At 49.5% G+C, this 22,250-nt stretch overlaps 2 protein-coding genes across 10 annotated transcripts in view; both read left to right on the top strand.

Annotated features, from left to right (window-relative positions):
• ATP7B (ATPase copper transporting beta) overlaps window positions 1-12,173 on the top strand; it is a 61,928-nt gene extending 49,755 nt beyond the window's left edge. For 3 of the 4 annotated variants that reach the window (XM_031684579.2, XM_072976176.1, XM_072976177.1), the window contains 10 exons: window positions 26-160; window positions 3,011-3,205; window positions 4,959-5,141; window positions 5,655-5,823; window positions 6,459-6,602; window positions 7,829-7,971; window positions 9,462-9,665; window positions 9,763-9,880; window positions 10,916-11,018; window positions 11,492-12,173. In XM_031684579.2, the coding sequence (XP_031540439.2) occupies window positions 26-160; window positions 3,011-3,205; window positions 4,959-5,141; window positions 5,655-5,823; window positions 6,459-6,602; window positions 7,829-7,971; window positions 9,462-9,665; window positions 9,763-9,880; window positions 10,916-11,018; window positions 11,492-11,765 (1,668 nt within the window). In that variant the 3' untranslated portion in view covers window positions 11,766-12,173. The remainder of the gene's footprint in view (window positions 1-25; window positions 161-3,010; window positions 3,206-4,958; window positions 5,142-5,654; window positions 5,824-6,458; window positions 6,603-7,828; window positions 7,972-9,461; window positions 9,666-9,762; window positions 9,881-10,915; window positions 11,019-11,491) is intronic. The other variant, XM_072976178.1, reaches the window with a different exon arrangement.
• An 8,163-nt stretch (window positions 12,174-20,336) lies between these two features.
• TMEM272 (transmembrane protein 272) overlaps window positions 20,337-22,250 on the top strand; it is a 73,636-nt gene continuing 71,722 nt past the window's right edge. For 4 of the 6 annotated variants that reach the window (XM_072976186.1, XM_072976181.1, XM_072976183.1 and 1 more), the window contains exon 1: window positions 20,337-20,569. The gene's annotated coding sequence lies outside the window, so the exon portion shown is untranslated. The remainder of the gene's footprint in view (window positions 20,570-22,250) is intronic. The other 2 variants (XM_072976185.1, XM_072976179.1) reach the window with 2 other exon arrangements.

The following is a 22,250-nucleotide window of genomic DNA, read 5'->3' on the forward strand; positions in this document are numbered from 1 at the left end:
CGGTCTCGGTGTTTTATTTCCATAGGCACCCATTCAGCAACTGGCTGACCGGTTTAGTGGATATTTTGTCCCATTTATCATCATCATTTCAACTTTGACATCGGTGGTATGGATTGTAATCGGTTTTACCGATTTTGGTGTTGTTCAGAAATACTTTCCTGTAAGTTGAATGCTGTGGGCAGTATGGTTGTTGGGTTTTAAACAGTCGATTGCCATTAATCCTTTATTTTTCATGTCTGAGACTCACTGGGCTTTAATTACCCATTACATTTTATTTGCTTGCTTCACTTGTTGGCAGCAAAATCTTAACCAGAGTAGGACAGTCAGTCACTCTTCCCCTGCAGGCTTTTACTAAAGATGCCATTTGCTTTCTAGGTTGATAATTTCAGACACCATTGACTGTTAGTTCTAACATTTAAAGCATTTGCATTTTGCACTATTGGCCATTTTTGAGGTTATAGGGAACACATCATGGAAGATAGGTCACGTCACAATTTTGATGGCATGATAATATTTAACCAGTTCTAAGAAAAAAAATATTTTTTGTTGTCTATGTGCATATATACTATCTAACCTTGCAGCTTCCCAAGTAATGCTAATTTTTTATAATAATTATTTATTGAACATTATATATGAGGCAACAGAATATACATTTTTGAGTTTAAGAAGTGGGCGTAGAATACTATCTTAGGAAATACAGTTTTATAAAACTTCAAAAAAATGCAAAAAAGCTTTTCTGCTTCAGAAACAAGAACTGTACATCAGCGCTGTGCAGTTGAGAGGAATTTTGGTCTGGCTGTGTCTGGAGATGTTTTTGGTTGTCATGACTGAGGAGGGGGTGCTACTGGCATCTGGCACGTGGAGCCCAGGGACACTGTCAAACATCCTGCAATGCACAGGACAGGCCCCCACGGCGAAGAATGACCCGGCCCCAGATGTCAGGAGTGCTGAGGGTGTCCCCTTGATGGACAAGAAGAGCTAATAGCTCACTTAGTAGTGTTCGATAACTGCCCACTGAGTGGAACAATGTTTTACCTCATTTTAAAAAATATCTCATCCTTAGCCCAATCTAATGTGTATTTTTCCTTACAGCCATAACATAAGAAACTGCAAATACAGAATGGATAGTTTTTTCCTTTTAAGAAAATTTCTATCCATAATTAAAGGCACATCATATATTCCTAGGGTGCATGTCATTCACTGAAATGTTATTTTCTCCCTCAGATTTCCTATCTTAAAATGAAAAATGCCCAAGTTAAACACTTTCTGATGTCTAAAGAGATCTCAGTGCTTCTAAGAGTCCCCCTGTGATCCTAGAATTTCTCAGGGCTGTTATGGCACCTGACTGCCTATTGTTGTGGCTTTTGTGGGAGAGCAGCTCGTTGGCACGTGGCTGTGGGAAACTCTGTCCTCAGCAAGCTGGGATACATGTCTTCCTGCTGTTCCCTGCCTTTCCATCTTACTTTTGCTTCTTTTGTTTTTCTCCGCAACATCAGGGAGGATGCTGGCAACAGAGGTACCGCATGTTCCTTTAAGACACTGTTACCACTCTGCTCTGGGAACATCGCTTGTAGGGCCAGAGTTCGAGTCAGCTTTTGGAAGTCCACCCCGTCCCCTCAGAGTGCCAGGTGTCATTTTGACAAGAATTTCTGGGTTTAAAAAAAAAAGTTACTTCCTCTTTACTTCTGAAAACCACATTATGACTTAGACAGCATGTCCCTCTACCTCAGTCCAGCAGTTTCCGTAAAAATTAAATGACCCCAAGTGATGTATCTTATTTTAGAATCCTGCCTTTCAAAGTCAAAGAACAAAGGGTAGGTGGAAGAGAATTGAAGTCTGTAGCCTTGATTTGGAAAACATGCTTCTTACTGTAATTAAGTGAATATAGCGTCTCTCCATTGTACTCCAGAGACGCCAGCTGTTTTGAAAGATCAACCAAGATAACTCAGGATGTCATAATGCAAATAATAATGCCAGTATGTGCCACCAGGTAACTGGGAAGGAGCCCTGTATTTCATTTGTTTTGGATTTATGAAGAAAACAATGGTGGAAAATGGAAGAAAATAAGAGATGGGTCCAGATGCTACCCCTCCAATGCATTTTTCTGCACTTTGGTGAACATCTTTCCAGGATTGTTGGAAAGCTATATACAGATAAGGGCAGATAATTTTGCACTGATTAAATCATTACATGTGCCATTTTGTGCTTGTTTTTTTTTTTTCAGCAATGTTACTGATATCTTTCCATGTCAGTAAGTATAGGTATACATCATCATTTTAACATTTGCATAACATCCCATTATGCATGCCATGCCCACAGTTTAATTAACCAGTCCCTTATTGGTTGTTTCCAGTTTTTTGCCATTATGGAAGAGCACTGTGATAAATATCCTTGTATCTTTTCCCACTTGTATTATTATTACCTTAGAGTAGATTCCTTGGAGACCTATACTTTTTTTATAGCTTCCATAATAATTAAAAATAATAATGATAACGTAAAAGACATGATAATGTAATAGTTAAAATTTCTCAGACGCCTCTCCTATGCCAGGTGTTGCCCTAAGTATATTTGTATGTTCGTATGTGTTTATATATATCTCACCTAGTCCTTACCACCACCTGTGAGATGGGTATTTTCATATCCATCTCGTACGTGAGGCAGCTGAGACACGGAGAGGTTAAGTTAGTGTCAGAGCCAGAGTGTGGACCTGCACGGTCCCATTCTAGAGTCTGCTCATTTCCTGTCAGGGATTTTTAAGTGACTCTCTCCTCTCATAATGCCTGTCCCCGGGGAAAGCCTGCAGCATCAGGTTGGAGACGTGGGATACAGAACAGTGACGTGAACCACACGATACCACCAGAGCAGAGTGGGGCACACTGCGTGTTCTAGACCCCAGCTCATCACGCCATCCCGGGTCCCCTGCCTGCCCTGGAATGTTCTTACGTGGCCAGAATTCTGCGTGACGCCTCATCTAACTCTCAACCTGCGCCCGTCTCTTTCCTCTTGTCAGACCCCCAACAAGCATATCTCCCAGGTGGAGGTGGTCTTCCGGTTTGCGTTCCAGACGTCCATCACGGTGCTGTGCATCGCCTGCCCCTGCTCCCTGGGCCTGGCCACGCCCACGGCCGTCATGGTGGGCACCGGCGTGGCCGCCCAGAACGGCATCCTCATCAAGGGAGGCAAGCCCCTGGAGATGGCCCACAAGGTGGGCCCCAGCTTCCTTCGGGGTCTTGGCTGGCAGGGTCTTGCAGCTGTGTGCTGCGCGATTTGTATCTACCTCAGAGTCTCAGGGAAAGTAGTATCTGTTTAAATTTCATATGAGGAGGAAAACCTGAAAGAGGGTGGGGTTAGCAGTGCTAATTCAGTAAAACAGGAAGCAGGGACAACATTAAGTGCTTTATGAACAGTGGTTTTCCGGGTGTGGGAACTCCACCAGGAGGAGGCCGGGTGACTTGCCAAAGGCCTGCGGAGCCGGGCTCACACCCAGGTGGCCGGGCTCCCACCCAGGTGGCCGGGCTCCCCGGAAGGAAGCAGCGCTGCCTTCATGGGATGAGGGAGGGCCCAAGAGCTCAGGGTGGTCATGAGTGGCAGTGTGTGTGAAGGGTCAGCCTCTGGACTCCCAGCAGTCCCCAGCTTTCCATCCTTCCCGTCACTTCCTTTACGTCTCTGGTCTTCGTTGAGCGTTTATTGTGTGCGCTCTGGCTCTCAAGGAGCTTACAGCCTAGTGGGAAAGACTGACATGGAGCAAGTAAACAGCAGGCGCCATTTAGCCAAAGCCTGACGTAGACTTGTGTGTGTTGAATGGAGTAGGGGTGGTGCAGTGGTCAGGGAGGGAGACACAGGGTTAGTCTGAGATCTGACAGTGGAGCGAGCGTTAGCGGACAATGGAGGCTGGAAAGAGTGTCCTAGTGGTGGGAACAGCACATGGAAAGGACCCAGGGAGGCTGTGCCACCCAGCCTCAGACTCCACAGGACTGGAGGCCATGAACTTCCCCACCACCATGTCCCAGCATTCCGCCCAGCGCCTGGCACATGGAGGTCAGGAACAGAAAGGAAACCATCGAGAGAGAAACTGACAGGAGATGAGGCTATCGAGGGAGGAAGGAGGGGAGAGTGGGCCTCGAAGGGCCTTGGAGGTTTGTTTAGGAAAGGATCCGGAACTTAACCAAAGAACAGCAGGGCTGCACGGAGGGGTCTGAAGCACCTGTGTGACCCCATGTGTTGGGAGGAGCACCCTGGCGGCAGAGTGAGGGCTGGACTGAAAGCAGGCGAGAACTGTTGGAGGCAGGCCAGCTAATAGCGTTGAAACCTCTACTCAGGACCAAAAGCTGAGTCTGTGGTTTGCTAAATGGGAAAGCCAAGCCTGTGGGACAGTCTGAGCACAGCGAGCAGCTGACCCCACAGAGCATTTGGGGGAGCATGAAGTTCAGGGACTGGTGGACTCTGGATTCTGACCAAGCTGGGTGGGTCCCCAAACTGCTCTGTGGTTGCTTGTTATTATAGCCAAGGAGCTCTCCCTTCCTTCTTGAACTCGGAGGTCAGGAGCCCTGTCCTCCATAGGCTTTAGCACTGATGCAGGCCAGAGAAAACAGAGGTTGGCTCTGCAGGTAGCAGTGGACAGGGAGATGGGCAGACTCCAGGGTCGCATTGCCAACCCGACCCGAGAAGAAGCCTGCATGGTACTCCTGTCCGGGGGACAGGCCATGCCATCACCTGTTACATCAGGGTGAGAGTTCTTGGCTCAGCCTGGTCAAGGTTAAGCCACAGGAGTGTGGATTTTTTTAACTGAATAGAGGGAAACAATGTTTTTGCAGCAAAAGTGGCTGAACCTTGGGATTCTGTTATGTGTCATGAAGGAATCTTGTTCCCTGTTTGGGATGGGTTAAGTGACAGTTGTGTGGACTCTGAGAGTCCCTGCCATCTGGGTTTTGGTCACTGAGATGTGGTTGTTTTGACAGATAAAGACTGTGATGTTTGACAAAACTGGCACCATTACCCATGGGGTCCCCAAAGTCATGCGGGTCCTCCTGCTCGTGGACATGGCCACGCTGCCCCTCAGGAAGGTTCTCGCTGTGGTGGGGACCGCGGAGGCCAGCAGTGAGCACCCCTTGGGCGTGGCAGTCACCAGATACTGTAAAGAGGTAGGTGGACCTGGGTGTGGCTCAGCCCTGCCCCTCCCGGCCTCCCCATTCTCACCAGCTGGGCTGGAAACCTCCTGACTCCTTCCTCTTCCCAGGACCTTCCTCCTTGCTGCCACTGGCACCCGAGCCACTGCCCCCATGGAGGCCTTGATTTGTGTGGTCTGGAAACCACTTAACAAGCCCCTCTGGAGCAGGTGGGGATGCCCATGCCAGGTGATACTGGACAGGTTGCAGTCTGGAAAGGAGAAAAGCAATTCATATCAGTATCACCAGGCATCTGAACTCCAGGAGACGAGCTTAGGATGTTTTAAATGTCTGTGTCAGACAAGAGAGAGAGTTGCTGACTTGATAGTCAGTCTCGTCACCTTTCCCTGGAGTTCGCCTCCCACCCTCCTCTCCCTGCTAACTCCCAGTGGCTGCTGCTCTCTCCCCTGCCCTCAGCCCGGTCTCTGTCCTGACCCCCTCAACTCACCTCTCTGTTTTCTGCCTCCTCTCTGCTCCCTTTTGGCACAGGAACTTGGAACAGAGACCATGGGATACTGCACGGACTTCCAGGCGGTGCCAGGCTGCGGAATCGGCTGTAAAGTCAGCAGCGTGGAGGGTATCCTGGCGCAGGGCGAGCGCCTGCAGAGCGAACGGACCGCTCACCTGAATGGGGTCAGCAGCGTCCCCGTGGAAACAGGTACCCCTGGCCTCAATCTCCACTGCTCAGCCCATGGGCGCTGGGCCCAGCCACACCGGGTGCCACGATAGGCTTGCCCCGTGGTTCACTGCTGCGGAGAAGGTGTCTCATTTGCCTATCAGGGACTGATCTGTGTGCAGTGATGCCTGAGTTAGTGGCACATGTAGCTAGAGGTGACAGGTGTAAGACTCACCAGGCCTTTTAGGACGTATAGCTTTAAAGCATTTCATACGTGTAGTCTGTGTGATTATTTGCTGATTCACCTCAGGACACTTTACCGAGCAGTGATGAATCTAGTCAACACTCGCTTTTGGTTCTGGACAAATAACTAGCTGCTTCTAACCCCTGTAGAAGCAGCAGCAGGTGGCGCCTCTGAAGGCAAACAGGGACACTACGCTGTGTTTAATACGTTTGTAACATCTTCACACATTTTAATTCACACCACGGTTCTGCCCGTTAATTATTCTCTTTCCCCTGGTCCTTTAAGGATGATGTTCCAAGAGGCCCTTAATAGGTTGTAGCTTTCCCAGAGTGGTCAAGTAGACGTTTTGCTGTTAACAGGATCCCATAGTTTTCAGTGCTTTCTCACAGTGAAATTGGGCTCTTTGGGAATAACCACACACTCTCGTGAGCAGATGCGGCCCCACAGACCTTCTCTGTGCTGATCGGAAACCGAGAGTGGATGAGGCGCAACGGCTTGACGGTCACCAGCGACGTCAGCGACGCCATGACCGATCACGAGATGAAGGGCCAGACGGCCATCCTGGTGGCCATCGACGGTACCTCCCTGCTGCCCTACCCTCCGTGCTCCCACCACTGACGCTGGAGATGTCAAGCAGAAAGAGAGTCCTCTTATTTTAAAAATAAACCTTCCCCTCTGTTAATTTTTAGTTCTTCTTTGGAAAAAGGGGGTCTTGCCGTCTTTTCCACTTGATTCGCAGTCCCAAGTTCCCTCTCACCTCTCCGTCTTTACCACCAGAGTAGAGGTGGCATTGCCTCCTTACCCTTTGGAATCTAAATTGTCTTCACCGTCTTCGTCTGCTTCTGTCTGCGTTGGCAGTTGAGAGCCTTCCTTCTCATCTATCACTGCAGGCGAAACGGTGGTCGCCTTTCCAAGACGTGTAAACCCTAGGGTGATCTGCGTGCCGGGACCCCCTGCGGCTTTCACAGAGCTGCTCGGGGTCGCGTGTGCCTTAGATCAAACTCAGGGCGTATCTTGGGCTCTACGTCTCAGGTAGATTAATATCACTTTGTTAACATTAGTTTCTGCCAAGAAAAGTAAAACTACATGTAAATAAGGCATAATTTAACTGCTGTACTTTGAATGCCCCTCTTCTCCCATTTTCTCTTTTTGTTCCTGCTTCCGCCCACCACACCTCCTGAGTCCTTGTAAACCCATAGTCCCTCAGGTCGTCAATGCCAGCACTGGCACAAAGTGCCTCTTACACATCCTCACCCTCGCAGCTCCCATCACACCTCAGTCCTCAGATGCCTCCTGTCAGTATCTAAAGATTCACTCAAAAAAAAAAAATTCTACACAGGTGTTTTCTGTAGGAAGAGACAAAAAAGAAGGATTGACTTTCTAGCTCTTTGGATGTTTGTCACTTTTTATGTAGTGTTTGTTGTGGTTGTTATATTTCTCATATCTCAATAGCAAACAGGTATTGAGTTATTACAAGCCAGGTACTCTGCGAAGTTATAGATTTTCCTTGCAGAAAATTTGGAAAATTTCAGTAACTGTAAAGCAAATGGAATCCCTTATTATCTTACTTCTCAGAGAACTACTATTAACTTTTTGATAGTCCTTCCAAACTTCTGTATGCATCTATAAATGTATTTAAATTTAGAAAAAAATCAAAACCATATTCTGTCATATAACTTGGTGTTTTGGGTTTTGCATGTAACGTGATGCAATGAAGACTGTTCCCGTCCTGAGGACTCATTTGCTCCTCGGCCTGGGCTGCGCAGTGCTCCGCTTGCACTTACCTGGGGGTGTCTGCTGCAGGTGTGCTCTGTGGGATGATCGCCATCGCGGATGCCGTCAAGCAGGAGGCCGCCCTGGCCGTGCACACGCTGAAGAGCATGGGTGTGGACGTGGTTCTGATCACGGGGGACAACCGCAAGACAGCCAGAGCCATCGCCACCCAGGTATGGGCCGGCAGCCGGGGGCCAGGGATGTCTTCCACTCTGAAATTACAAGCGATTGCAAGCTGGCAGAAACAGTTTGAGGAAAATAAGTAAGCCCTAGTGCAGCCAGCCCTCAGCTTTGCTTCTGGTCTTTTCCCCTCTCTGGGGGCTTCTCTCCCCCTGTGCTCTGATCTGCTCTGAGCCGTGTGCACCACGCAGGGGGCCACCTTGCCGGTGCCACAAAGATCACATCACTGGGGCCTGTGTGTCGTCATTCGTGCACAGCTGGCTGCAGCCCTGGAAAAGCAGCTCTAACTTCTCTATTTCCCAGTCTCTGCCGTGAGGAAAAGGGCGTGGCTGAGGGCTGAACTAGACAACCTTGTAGCCCTTATGTTACAGGAGTGTGTTGCCGGCCCAGCTCTTAATCACTCTGCACTGGTTAGATGACTGGATCCTGGCAGTTCTCCTGTGGCCCTTGGTTTTGAGTTTGGGCGTGAGGACGGCACTGCTGTGTGCCTGGCCTGCCCCATGGGGATGGCTCCAGTGCAACCTCCTGAAAATTATATATCACCCCTCCCAAAAGTGTGTGTAAGGCTGTTGGCCTTTGGAAATGAATTGCTTCTTAATAGCGGAGCAGCAGCCCCTCTCTTTACTCAGCCATCCTTGCAAATGATGGACGTCTTGAGAAGCCCCTCCTAGTTAAAACTCATTTGTGCATTCAGCAAGCACTTATTAAGAGTCATCCCCATGACAGGTGGGGAGGAGTGAAGAGGACACTGCCCTCAAGGAGCTCACAGTCCCGTGGGGAGGGTGGCCCAGGGACCAAGTACAAACCGAGTGCTGGGTGCTCCAGCGGAAGAGTGCACAGGACGTGTGGGAGCCACCAGCTTAACCTCAGCATGGCAGCGGCCGGGACACTCCCTGGGGACAGGAGGCCTGAGTCAGGATTGTCAGGTGAAGAAGAGGGGAGGGCTGGGATAGGAGCACTGACCTTTGCAGGACAGAGCAGGCAGCATGAGCACTGCCAGCAGGTGCAAAGTGGCGGTGAGTTGGAGAGGGCAGTGTGGACCCACTGGGCCCTGGGGCAGGGAGCTGGGCCCGGGCAGAGCAGGTCAGACCCCTGCCCAGCTCCCTGCTCTTGGGGGACCTCAGCTGACGGACGGAGGAGTTCAGATGTTGTCCTACAGGAAGTGGGGTCTTCAAGCAGGAGTAAGGTGACCAAATGATCATTGTTTGGAAAGATCATTGGGACAGTGTCTAGAGAAAAGTGTCAGGAGGCCGGGATGAGGGCAGGAGGCCAGTGAGGGTCCCAGACCACTGCAGGGCGTTGGGATGGGAGCAGGGGGTCTGGTTACTGTGTGACCCATAATCTGCAGGGCTTGGTGACAGAACCTGGAGGGGGAGGGGAGGGGAGGTGGGATGGCTCGTGGGTTTTTCCGCCTCTTCCTACCCTTTGCCAACACTGGGTATTCTCGTGTAATTACTTTTTGACTGTTTTCCTTTCCTTTCAGGTTGGCATCAACAAAGTCTTTGCAGAGGTGCTGCCTTCTCACAAGGTGGCCAAGGTCCAGGAGCTCCAGAACGAGGGGAAGAGGGTCGCCATGGTGGGCGACGGGGTCAACGACTCCCCAGCCCTGGCCCAGGCCGACGTGGGCATTGCCATCGGGACGGGCACGGATGTCGCCATCGAAGCGGCTGACGTCGTCCTCATCAGAGTGAGCTCGGCTGCATCTCCCTCACCCCGTCGTTCGTTTCGGGAGCGGTGAGGGCCGCAGGGCAGCTCCCGATTCACCGCGTGTTTCTCTCCTGCAGAACGACCTGCTCGACGTGGTGGCCAGCATTCACCTCTCCAAGAGGACTGTGTGGAGAATCCGCCTCAACCTGGTGCTGGCGTTGATCTACAACCTGGTCGGAATACCCATCGCAGCAGGTGGGCCCTCGCTGCCCTGTGCCCCCTGACCCCAGCTGCGGCCAGAACCTTGTATGCAGAGTTGATTTTATTATGTTCTGCTCTGTAAGTCCCTAAAGTTGAATGAGAAACTGCAGAGAGGACTCAAGCCTTCATTCACTCCAGGCCTCTCTGCAAAGCTGGCCAAGATGCTTGACACTCTTTACTGTGGCCCTTTGTTCTGAAACATTACTAAGACAGACAGTCTGAAGAATAATGATTATTAACAGTTATGGGGCACCTGCTTTATGCTGGGCACAGGGCCTGATGCTTCAGAGCCTTATCTTAGAAATTAATCCTGCCCAGGTTTTACCCTGGCTCAGAAATAAACCAGGAAAAGAGACGGATGTTTTCTGCTTCCTAACTCCTTCCCCCATTGAATCTGTGTCACCAGAGAGATAAAAGTTCCAGACACTTTCACAAAGAAAGCTCCCATTTGGGCTGAGACGTATTTTTAAACATGACTTTCCCACCTTTGGCTTTCCTGTTGTGCCCGAGCGGTCAGTGCTGACTCACACGGTGGACCAGCGTGTCGGCCTCAGCCCCAGCTCAGGCCGGTGTCCCTCTGGCCCCAGAGCTGGCTCAGGGCTGATTCCCTGTCGTGCTTGTGCCTTTGCCATGGACCTTTGCCCTTAAGTGGTCTGAGTCTCCTGGCTCTGTCCTGGGACCTGGTCTTGCTGCCCTTTTTCAAGGTGCTTTGATGCCCTTGAGGGTGGACAGTCCATGTAGATGGGGACCGTGGTCACCAGTCCGAGGTGCTGCCCATCCGGGTCCCTAGGATGCCCTGCTCCTCTGTAGCTTCCTCGAAACAGGTGATGCCACCTGTGGACGGTCCCAGGAAGGTCAGGGCAGGTGGGGGACCCCAGTCCTCACTGCCCAGGTCTGAGACAGCCAGCCTCAGGCCTGCGGGCACATGGTCTGAGCCGCCCAGATGAGGAGAGCTTTGGGTGGGCGGTAAGGCTGGGCCCTCCTTGCTCCGCCCTGGGCTGCGGCCTGAGCACCGTCCTCCCTGGCCAGGTGTCTTCATGCCCATCGGCATCGTGCTGCAGCCATGGATGGGCTCGGCAGCTATGGCGGCCTCCTCCGTGTCTGTGGTCCTCTCGTCACTGCAGCTCAAGTGGTGAGTCCCCGAGCAGCTGGCGTCGTCCACTGAGCACAGGGGCCTCCCGGGCCCAGAGCACTGCCCGGAGCGGAGCCCAGCGTGTGCTGGTGTAATGCTTCATCCACACCTGGAGCAAGCAGCTCACCACGCTCCTGGAGATTCCGGTTATTTCGCTCGAGGGCTGTTTATGTAAATATGTAGGCGTAGGATCCCTGTATGTTACCATTTTTCCTTTTTAAACATAGATGTTTGTTTATTTGTGCTTTTATTTAATGGAAGTTAACGACAGCCTGCCGTGTACAGATGTTTGGATAGAAGGTTTCTAAACTGGGTGAACTTTACCTGAACCTTCAGAGTCCAGTGGCCTTTCATTTAAAACCCATGAGCTTTTGATATTGCCTGTTCTTGAAAGACTTGAACAAGGGGCCTTCACCGGGGTTCAACTTGTGTGTCCAGAATGGTCCACGTGCTCTTGGTCTCTTGCTTTGCAGCTATAAGAAGCCGGAGCTGGAGTGGTACGCGGCACAGGCACAGGGCCGCATGAAGCCCCTGACTGCGTCCCAGGTCAGCGTGCACATCGGCATGGACGACCGGCGGCGGGACTCCCCCCGGGCCACACCCTGGGACCAGGTCAGCTACATCAGCCAGGTGTCCCTGTCCTCCCTCAAGTCCGACAAGCTGTCTCGGCACAGCACTGCGGCCAGTGACAGAGGGGACAAGTGGTCTCTGCTCCTGAATGACCGGGATGAGGAGCAGTGCATCTGAAAGCCGCAGGCAGGCGCAGACCCCGGCCGGCCTGGCCCCCCTCCCCATGGCCGAGGCTCGAGCCCAGCAGGCGTGGCACCAGCGGCCGGCAGCAGGGTTGTGGGGCCCCTCTCCAGCCCTGGTGCTTCCGCTCCCCGGGCCTCCTTGATCATCCCGTCCTGGGCACGTGGACGGCGCTGCCTGGCCCCACGGGCTCAGGGGAGGCGTCCTCCCCCGTGCTGTGGCGGGGCTTGTCAGAAGCCTGCTGGGACAGCCAGCCCTCTGCTCAGCCTCTGCTTTAGCATTTGGGATGACTGCTCGTGACACGAGGAAGACCTCATCAGGACCAGAACCTTAGCCAGGCCTTTCCATGGAGCTAATAAAAACCTCGGGGTCGGGCTCTTTTTGACGACACCCGCGTGCAACGTGTATCTGAGACCAGTTTACCTCAAGTGCACCCATTGTGCTCTGCTGGCACCGCCTCTCCCTTTTCTGCCCTTGACACTGGGGGTGTGGCACCCCATCATCCGAGGCCAGGGCTGCCGTCCTCGCTTCCCCGCTGCTGTTCTCGGGTGCCTCTCCGAGGGGCTCGAGTGCTCCTGCCTGCGCCCCCCAACTCACACACCCGCCGGAGAGCTCGCCACACGTCCTCAGGGCGAGAAGAGTTCTTTCTTGCTGCTGAGCCTCTTCTCTGTGGAGTCGTGGCTTCTCACTCTGCAGAACCGAGTGCTGTTGCTGATTGTCGCTGCCCAGCTGGAGTGAGGTCTCAGAACCTGAGACTTGAGAAATTTGTCTTCCTGTGGGATCCAGGTAGACGGACCCCGGGAGGCCTGTGGTGCAGGAACCTGCTGGCCCAGTTCCTGGGGCTTCAGTTACATGGCCTCACAGGGTCCAATACAGAATTCATGGAGGTAGTACCCCAATGTGCAGCTCCGAGGAAGTGGTACCCAAATAAGAGAGAGGACACCCCAGTCCTCCACGTGCTTTGACTTCTGCACGCTGAGCTGGTGCCTTAGGAAAGGGGTGACCACAACTTCCCAAGGGAGAGTCTTTCTAACTTGCAGTGGCCTTTGTGGTTGCATGACATTGGAGGGGCAGGAACAGGGCCATTGTAGACTCTGAGGTCGGTGGTGATTGGCAGACCACACAGGGGAAGACTAGTATGATCAGAATCTTAGAACAGGCAGAGCAGAGCCTGTTCCCAGTTCTGAGATGAAGCCTTTGTCACACACACACAGTCATTTGAGTTATTTATTAAGTGTCAGCTATTTTCCAGGGGGATACAAACACTATTTATAAATTACCTCTAATCCTCCCAACAAACCAGCAAAGTAGATAATGTCCACGTTTCACAGGGGGGAACGGGCTCAGAGAGGCTAGTGATCTTGCCCAGAATCACACAGCCAGTGTATAGGCCAGAGCAGGGGTCTGAATCCACGTCTATTGGCTCTGAAGTCTTTTCTCCAACTGGCCTCTACTTGAATAGTTTGCTTGATAAGAATGAATGAGGAAAAGGCGCTTGCACCTGGAAGAAGGGATCTGCCAGGTGATAGATTCATGGACTTGGAGTGAAATTCAATCACAAGGTCGTGTCACCTTCCCTCGGGATGGTTCCTTTCCATTTCCATACAGTTTAGTTTTTGCTGGGTCTTACCCTCTAAAAATCCATGCACAGCGCTTTGTTGTGCTTTTACTTTCCAGTCCTCTCTCCCCTCCCAGCCCCTTCCTGCTCTGTCCCCAGTCTTGTCCTCTCTTTACTCTTGGCTGTGCTGGGGGTGTTTCTTGTTTTGTAACTAGGCTGGTCATTGTCTGAAGAATCTAATTGTATTGATTTTTCAAAAAGCTTTTAGGACCATAAATGTCATGTTTATGGGGACACAAGAATATTTATATAATTGTACGGAAAATAACCTTTTAGATGTTCAAAGTATAAGGAATTTTTGGTCAGAAAAGAATTCCTACTTCAGAAACTTTCCATGCTATATTAGAATAAATTTTTCTTTTTTTATTCATCTAAAAGTCTGCCTTGGGCTGGCTCTGAGTGAGAAGCCTTCTAGGGGCCGAGGCAGCCTGTCTTCAGTGAGAACCTTGAGGGCTGGTTTTGCTCGGTGCCTCCTCAGGTTTCAGGAGAGAGAAGGATGGTGCTTTAACAGTGGAGGCTGTGAGGGTGGCCAGAGCCCTCTGATGGGCCATCCTTGTACTGCGTGAGCCCCTCTCCCAAATGCCCACCTCTGGTGTGTGGGGAGAACTCTAGAAAGCACCCCCGTTGGGGTGTCTGTCCCGCTGGTTCAGACATGGACCTAGACCCCATGGCCCCATCAGATGCACATCCCTGGTTGAGAGTGATTGTCTACAAAAGGCTGCTTTCAGTGCACACCATTTAATCCGGAGGGCTATGTTTTGGGGTCCTTGGCCCTGAAAGAGTAGGGTGGGAGGAGGAGGAGTAGAGTCTGGACCCAAAGGCTCTGCTGGGCATCTTGGGGGGGCAGTTGGAGGGTAGTCCTAAGTGAGGTGACAGTGTAATTCATCATCCAAACCCGGCTACTTATAAGAGTAAAAGGAAGTGCTATTACTAATGATGCCAGGGCAGCCGGCCTAAAGTGGGACTACCCAGGCAAACTGGGACATGTGGTCACCTGCCGTAAAGGGGAAATTAGACATTTTGCAGTCGTCACCGACACAAACTGTTAGCACGTTAGAACTTTGCCCTAATTGCAGGTTCCGCAGACATGCTGGTGACAGTCCTTTATCAGATTTGGAGATTTTTCCCCTTTGCCACATCCTGACACCAACACTTCTCTGTAGTCACTGAGGTGATTATCTTGTGGTTCAGAGGGGACCGTGCCACCTGCTGGTGCGCCCAGTGCCCCGTGGCACACCTGGCAGGACTTCACTCCAGGTGCGCTGGACTCCTTTCCTGGATGCCCAGCTATGGGAAGTTCCGCTGTGGAAAGGGAGGCTTGATAACAACCTTAGGAAAGGAGTCCATTTCTTTGGAAAATAGGTGCTTTCTAAAACTTGAGCAAATTTCTCTGAAAAGATTCCACATGTACCAGAATCAATCATAGTATCTGTCCATTCCTGATAACTTTTCAGTATTTAAGACCTTGGTGAAGAGTTGAGATAGAATCACCTAATAGTAAATGAATGTAACACTTGTAGGTGTCTTTTTTCCTTAAATGCCATCTGGAAATTAACATGTCAAAAAATAAGTCCCCAAATTGTTCTGCCAGTTTACTAAGAAACCAAGATTAATAAAAGTGACTTTTATTTTAAGAAAATCCAGCATAGGCCAAAATCAGCCAGTCCAATAGATGAATTAGAGAAAGATTATTTGAACTACAGAAGGATTTGTTTTGGCTTTAAAAAAATTCATGATGATATTTCAATAGATAAATTTCTTAATGTATATAAAATTGTTTTTGAGTTAGAAAAGTTTTACTTGCATACAGCTTTTTCTTAACTGCGTCTTTAAAAAAAAAAAAAAAGGTAAGGCACGTATATACAAAGGAATTATTGAAGCAACCCTCATGCTGACACTCACTTTCCCCTTCAGATTTCCTTGGCGAGTGGGAAGGCTGAATTGGTACTGGAAAGTATTGTGGAGCTGGTAGGGACGAAACCACTCTGCTTTCTTCATTTGGACCTCAGCTTGGGCAGGGACGTGAACACCATTGTTTGGGTTCCTTCCAGAGGGAGATGTCTGCTTGTCTGCCGTTTTCCTTTGTGTAAAGACAATGGCAGTGGCTGAAATTACAGGATAGAATATGAGAGTGTTAAATAACACTGCAAAGTCCCAGAGCCTCCTTTATTCTGTTTGAAAAGATTAAAAAAAAAAAACAGTTGGAAAAATCATCCAAGGGCTGGCTGAGACGAAAACAAGAACTGATGGAAATTTAACGTTTTTTTCCTCTGAAAAGGACATGGCTGTTTTTCCTTCTTAATATAAACAGGAAACTCATAGAAAAAAATTTAAGCATATAATAGTGTATAAAGAGGGGGAAGAGACAGTTCCCACCCCCAAAAAGGAAGCCCCATGGACATGGTTTCGTGGAGGGGTGTCCTTTGTGCATGGACCACGTTGGGGCACTGAGGGAGCAGAGCCTGCCTGCCCATGGGGGACCCAGCTCCCTGGCCACACTAACTATCTGAGCACAGAGGTGCTGTAATGGGCCCCAGTATGGACCTGCTGTGAACTGACGGGCACCCAGGGCCCGGTAGGTCAAGGAACAACGTTCAAATCCTGTGGGTGCTGAGGTTGGGTCCATCACTCTTGCTCAGCGAGTCTCACAGTCAAGCTGACTGTCCAGGAGACAGCTGGAGTGGGTGTCCACACTTGCTTGCTCCAGTCACAAAGCCCCCACCCAGTGTGCCGCCCTGGGCCACCCACCTCCCTGCAAAGGTGACACTGCGTGGTCTCAGAAGAAGAAGTAGGGCTTCCTCGGCACCCCGTGGTGCTGTGCTTGGGGCAAGAGAAGTGTCCTCTGGCAAGACAGTGTGTTTGAACTCAAGAGCCAACAGGTGTCTCTGTCACCAAACAACTTCCCAGTCTGAAGCCAGAGACCAAATTCTCTTGATTGTTTTTGGTTTTTTTTGTTTTGTGTCTGTGTGTATGTGTGTGTTTAATTCATCTAGAAACTCAAACATTAACTCATCATCATGAAATGGGCGATGGGGCAGAGTGTGAGGCTGGAGTCCAGCCCTGGCACCGGGGTGCCTCTACAATGTGTTTATGTCTGTGCTTGCAGCCCAGGGCTCTGAATCTGCATTTAGCTGTGCAGAGTACACTGTTGGGATGACTCATCAGTGAAATTCCATCTGTCTCGGCATCAGAGTTGGGCAGACTTGAGTTCAAAACCTGATGCTACCCCCCTCAAGAAAATCACTCCACCTTTCTGAGCTTCCAGATCGGTGTAGAAGGAAGCTTGTGCAGGTTGCATGAAATTATGGACGTGAATGCCTAGCGCACTGACTGGCAGACGTCACTGTTAGAATGATACTGATGTGATATGACACTGACGTGATGAGACGCAGAGGTTCCGGGATTGTCTTGGAATGGGATACAGGCTCCTAGAAAATACTGAATGAATGATGCAGGTGCCCAGTGGGAATTAGGAAATGACCATGATGGGTGCCAGTGCACAGAAGTTGTGAAAAGTAAGGTGGTTTCTCTCTAACATGTTGGTTCAGTCTGGTTTAGAGGGCGAGATCTTGTCTCAATCAATTTATCTGCATCATATTTAGAAATGTGATTATTTTCACAAATCTATTTTGATTTTTTTCCCTTCTCTCCTGGGTAGAATTCCATCACCTTAGGTATGATTTCCTAGAGAATGCACTGACATTTGATTAAAGCAGAACAGTTGTGCCCGGCTATTTCTGATGACTCAGCCCTGGGGGCTAAATACACCCCCATCACAGAGGTGTGGTGTCTCCATCACCCAGGTGGAGGGGACCTGGACCTGACGTCATGCAGATTTAGTCATGGGGACACCTGCCCTCACTAGGGCACTTGGGGGAGCAGTGCTCAGTAAGGATCTTGTTGGGTCTGGAGGAATATGGATGTTTTGCAAACTTCTGTTTTCTCCTCCTTGCTTAACGATCAGGGTTAAGGCTAAATTCCATATGTGTTTAGAACCCAGCTAAATTTTGAACTTTATTCTAGGAATCCAAAAGAGAGACATGCTGCTCTTCTCTGACTTTAGTTGGGAGACACTTAAATTTGGATCAGTGGAGTTTCCTGTAAAGTACAAAAAATATTAGATGCCTCAGGATGGAGGCTTCATCTTCCATTTAAAGCCCCACCCATTTCTGGGGAATGTTTAATAACATGCCTCTTCCTCATCAGTCATCCCTGCTTCTCTGTCCCCCGAAGAATGTTCGGTGCAAATGACTCCAGCCCCCCCGCCATTCACCCCTCACCAGCCGCCTCCCCGCACTTCCCTGCCACACTCACAACCACCCCCCACACACACTCCCAAACTAGGAAGAGTCCTTGTTTTGTCTTGCCTCTTACGTGCCCTTCCCTTCCTTCTGAGCCTAAACTTCTAGGCAACCACTGAGCCTCCAGGGCTTTCACAGTTTATCTACTGCTTTTCTCCTAGGCCATCTCCCGGCTGCGCGGTGCTGGGCCGTTCCCCGGGAAAGTGGTTCTCCCTGAGGGTTCCCAGGAACCTTGGCCTCCCCTGGTGCCTGGGAAGTTTCCAGACAAGGGGCTGGTGTTGCAGCTGGGTTTTGCCTGGGTGAGCTCTGCCTTAGCCTCGAGGAAGAGCAAAACCACTGTGGGAGGGACTCCAGGAATTGGTCCCTTAAACGAGGCCCAGTGGTGTGGTGAGGCCAGACCCTGCGCTCAGGGAAGACCACACGTACACACACACATGCACGCACGCACACACACTGCCCTGATGGGCAGAATGAGATCCTGTGCTTAGGAGAGGGATTTAGGGAGGAGAGAAAAGTGGCATCAGGTCCCTGTGTTGGGATGGTAGCATGTGAGCTGGCCGTTGAAGTGTGGGCTGTGATTTCATGAAAGAACATGAAGGGAGGGGCCTGAAAGGGGCAAAGCCAGCGGCCAGCCTGGTGGGTCAGGGCTGTGTGGCAGTGGTGGGGCGAAAGGTGTAAAGGCCATGAGTTGTAAAGGAAGGTTTGGAGACGTGTCCCATAGCAAACCTGCTAGGCTGCAGAGGGAGGTCCTCTCTCATGCTCTGGGATCACTTAAGGCTCCTGGATTCCGTGTGACCTTGGTGACTGCCTGAGTCCAGTAATGACAGATGTGTCATTTCCAGCCCACAGGAATTGGCAGTTTGAAAAGCAATTCCCTGGAAGACCCAAGATTATGAATCGAGAGGCAAAGCTGCTAGATATCTAAATGCCTGATCTGCTCCAGGCATTGAAGGAGAAACCCAGGCTGGCCCCCCGCCCCTTGACACATGCCTTACTGCTCACAGTCATTGTGGCTACTGGGCAGCCTGGGAGGTCTGCAGCCACATCTCAGTTCCCAGGTCAAATGTCTGAACATTGAACAGGATCAGCACTCCTAAGAGCACCCTCCCCACCCCCGCGAGCTCCCTGCCCAGCTCCTCTACCTCAAGGCTGGGTGGAACTGTGATTTACAAGGATCAGAAGCCAAATCAAGCAAGTTCAAGCTGGGGGGAATTTATAATTGGACTGTAGGAGAATTTGCAGGCACACACCTGAGACTCAGGAAGAACTGGGGCTGGAAATCTGAAGGCCATCAGGAACTGACCCACTCTCTCTGGTACAACAAATATTTACTGGGCACCTATCCCAATTGTAGGTGCTGGGGCCACCGCAGGGGGCTGAAACAGACCAGGCAAATGCCCTTCAGGAGCTGAAGTTCTAATGGAGCAGAGAAAGACAACAATAGACAAATAACACCATCTCTGCTAGTAGGAAGTGCTGTGGAGACACTGTAGCAGGAGAATGGGGGGGAGGTGATGGGCTGAGGGCGGGGGAGAGGTGTTCCTGCCAAGGTGTCAGTAGAAAGATGCAGCCAGGTGAGTGTGATGCAGTCCCCGGAGGGGTACCCAGCTTACAGGGTCACAGGAAAGGCAAGTGTCATCAAGGAGGAGGGAGTGTGGTAGGAAAGGCAGGAGCCAGGTGTCAAAGGGGTGTGGCCGCCAGGCTAGGAAGCTGAGCTTTCATTCTAAGGATGGTGGAAGACACTGAGGGTTTTAAGGAGGGAAGCGGTAAGATTTGACTTGTTTTAAAAGATCATTCCAGCTGTTGTGTGGAGATGGATGATAGCGAGTGAGGTGGCAGGGAGGACATCGAGTGGGGCACCACCTCTCAGAGGGCAGAGATGGAGTCAGGAGGGCTACGAGGCTTTAACCAAGAGAGGGGCGCCTGAGGGTGGAGGAGGTGAGGTGGGGCTGTTGAGATCCTGCCTCCTGCCCTGCCTCCTCCCAGAGTCTGCTTCTGTCTTTTCTCTCTCTAAACCAGTTTCCCCGGCCCCTGGTCTGGCAGAGCACGGCGGCCCCAGTGCACTGTCCCGAGTTCAGCCTGGTGGAGCGTCTGAGTCCTTCTCTTTCAGTCCCATGTCCTCTGAGCTGCTTGGCTTGCTCCTGGCTTCCCCTCCTGCACAATGTTCCAGACCTTTCCTTCGGCCAGTCCTGCCCCTGCTCCAGCTGCCCAGACCTCTTGTGGGTCTGAGCTGCCTGCCCCACTTGTCCAGGAGACAAGCCTTCACCTGCAGGAGGTTAGTCAATGGCAACCAACACCAGCAGGACCCTGAAGAACCCTAAGACAAAGTGCACCCTGAGTGCCACCCCGAGCTGTCAGCTGGTCAGTAATTACCCCTCAATGACTCACACTGATCCCATTTCCCAGCCCACTGCCTTAGCGCAGGCCCTCCCAGAGCTCACTGGAGCTGCGCCTGACACAGAGGAGAAGTCAAGTACGTTTGCTGAATGACCATGAATGTTGTGAAAATTCATAAAGACAAACCGCATTTCAAATGGAATCGGGAAGCCCTGAAGGCACACACCATATACCGCAGCTTACTTTACAATCCTGGGCGAGAAGGTTACCCCAGCATGAGGAAGGAAGATTTTTCTCCTCGCCCAGCAACAGCCCAGCCAATGAGAAGTGCTGCAGTTCAGCCAATGAGAAGCTGTCACCACCCTGAACTCTATTTCCTCCAGTGAAATCATTTCATTTGGAGCAGCCCCTTCCAACGTCCCCACTTCCGCTATAAAAGCGAGCTCTCTTCCTTCTTTTCCTCTGGATTTGCCCACGGTCAGCTGGGGCTTTCTTTTCCCAAATTTCGATTCCTCTTGCTATTCCCAGATAAACTCATGGAGCTGGTAAGATAACTGCCTATTTTATTTTAAAATTGACGAAGTCTTGTGTTTTATCTGTCTACTCTTAGCTGGCGTAAGACAATGTAGTTTCACTTCATCTGAAAAACTACACAAAATAGTTTTTAACTGGCTTTTATCAGAAGCCTGTTTAAGTACTATCGCAAAATACAGACAGTGGCTTTATTTTTCTACCTAGTAAAAAGCATGCTGGGAGTGTGTTCTTTGATCGCAGGCATACAAATCACTGTTAAAATGCCTCTTGGACTCCTCACTACCAACTTCTACCTGTATTTCCACAAAATAATGCCATTGGCCGCCTAGTCTTTTATATATGTATTTTATATATATATATATGTGTATATATATATGTATATATATTTTATATATATGTATATATATTTATATGTATATATATTTATATATTATATATGTATATTTTATTGAATATAGTCAGTTTACAATGTTGTATCAATTTCTGGTGTACAGCATAATGCTTCTGTCACACATGAACACACATATATTCGTTTTCAGATTCTTTTTAACCATAAGTTACTACAAGATCTTGAATATAGTTCCCTGTGCTATACAATATAAGCTTGTTGTGTATCTATTTTATATATACTAGTTAGTATCTGCAAATCTTAAACTCCCAATTTATCCCTTCCCACCTTCACCCCACCCCAAGGGGTAGCCGTAAGTTTGTTTTCTATGTCTGTGAATCTGTTTCTGTTTTGTAAATAGTTTCCTTTGTCTTTTTTTTTTTTTTTCTCTTTCTGACTTATTTCACTTAGAATGATCTCCAGGTCCACCCATGTTGCTGCATATGGCATTATCGTATTATTTTTATGGCTGAGTACTATTCCATTGTATAAAATATACCACAGCTTTTTTATCCAGTCATCTGTCAATGGACATTTAGGTTGTTTCCACATCTTGGCTATTGTAAACAGAGCTCCTATGAACATTGGGGTGCATGTATATATTTTTAAAAAATATTTTTATTGAAATACATTCAGTTTACAATGTTGTGTCAATTTCTGGTGTATAGCACAATACTTCAGTCACATAGGAACATATTCATTTCATATTCTTTTTAACCATAAATTACTGCAAGATATTGAATATACTTGCCTGTGCTATACAGTATAAACTTGTTTATTTTATATATGGTAGTTAGTATCTGCAAATCTCAAACTCCCAGTTTATCCCTTCCCACCCTATCCCCTAACCCCAGTAACCATAAGTTTGTTTTCCATGTCTGTGAGTCTGTTTCTGTTTTGTAAATAAGTTTGTTTGTCTTTTTTTTTTAGATTCTACATACAAGTGATATATGGTATTTTTCTTTCTCTTTCTGTCTTACTTCACTTAGAATGACATTCTCCAGGTTCATGCATGTTGCTGCAAAAGGCATTATTTTATTCTTTTTATGGCTGAGTAGTATTCCATTGTATAAATATAACACAAATTCTTTATCCAGTCATCTATCAATGGACATTTAGTTTGCTTCCATGTCTTGTCTATTATATGTAGTGCTGCTATGAACATTGGGGTGCATGTATCATTTTGAATTAAGGTTCCCTCCAGATATATGCCCAGGAGTGGGATTGCTGGATCATAGGTTAAGTCTGCTTTTAGTTTTTTGAGGAATCTCCACACTGTTTTCCATAATGGCTACACCAAACTA

Source organism: Vicugna pacos, chromosome 14 (genome assembly GCF_048564905.1).
Source record: "Vicugna pacos chromosome 14, VicPac4, whole genome shotgun sequence".
In the NCBI taxonomy this organism is placed as follows: domain Eukaryota; kingdom Metazoa; phylum Chordata; class Mammalia; order Artiodactyla; family Camelidae; genus Vicugna; species Vicugna pacos.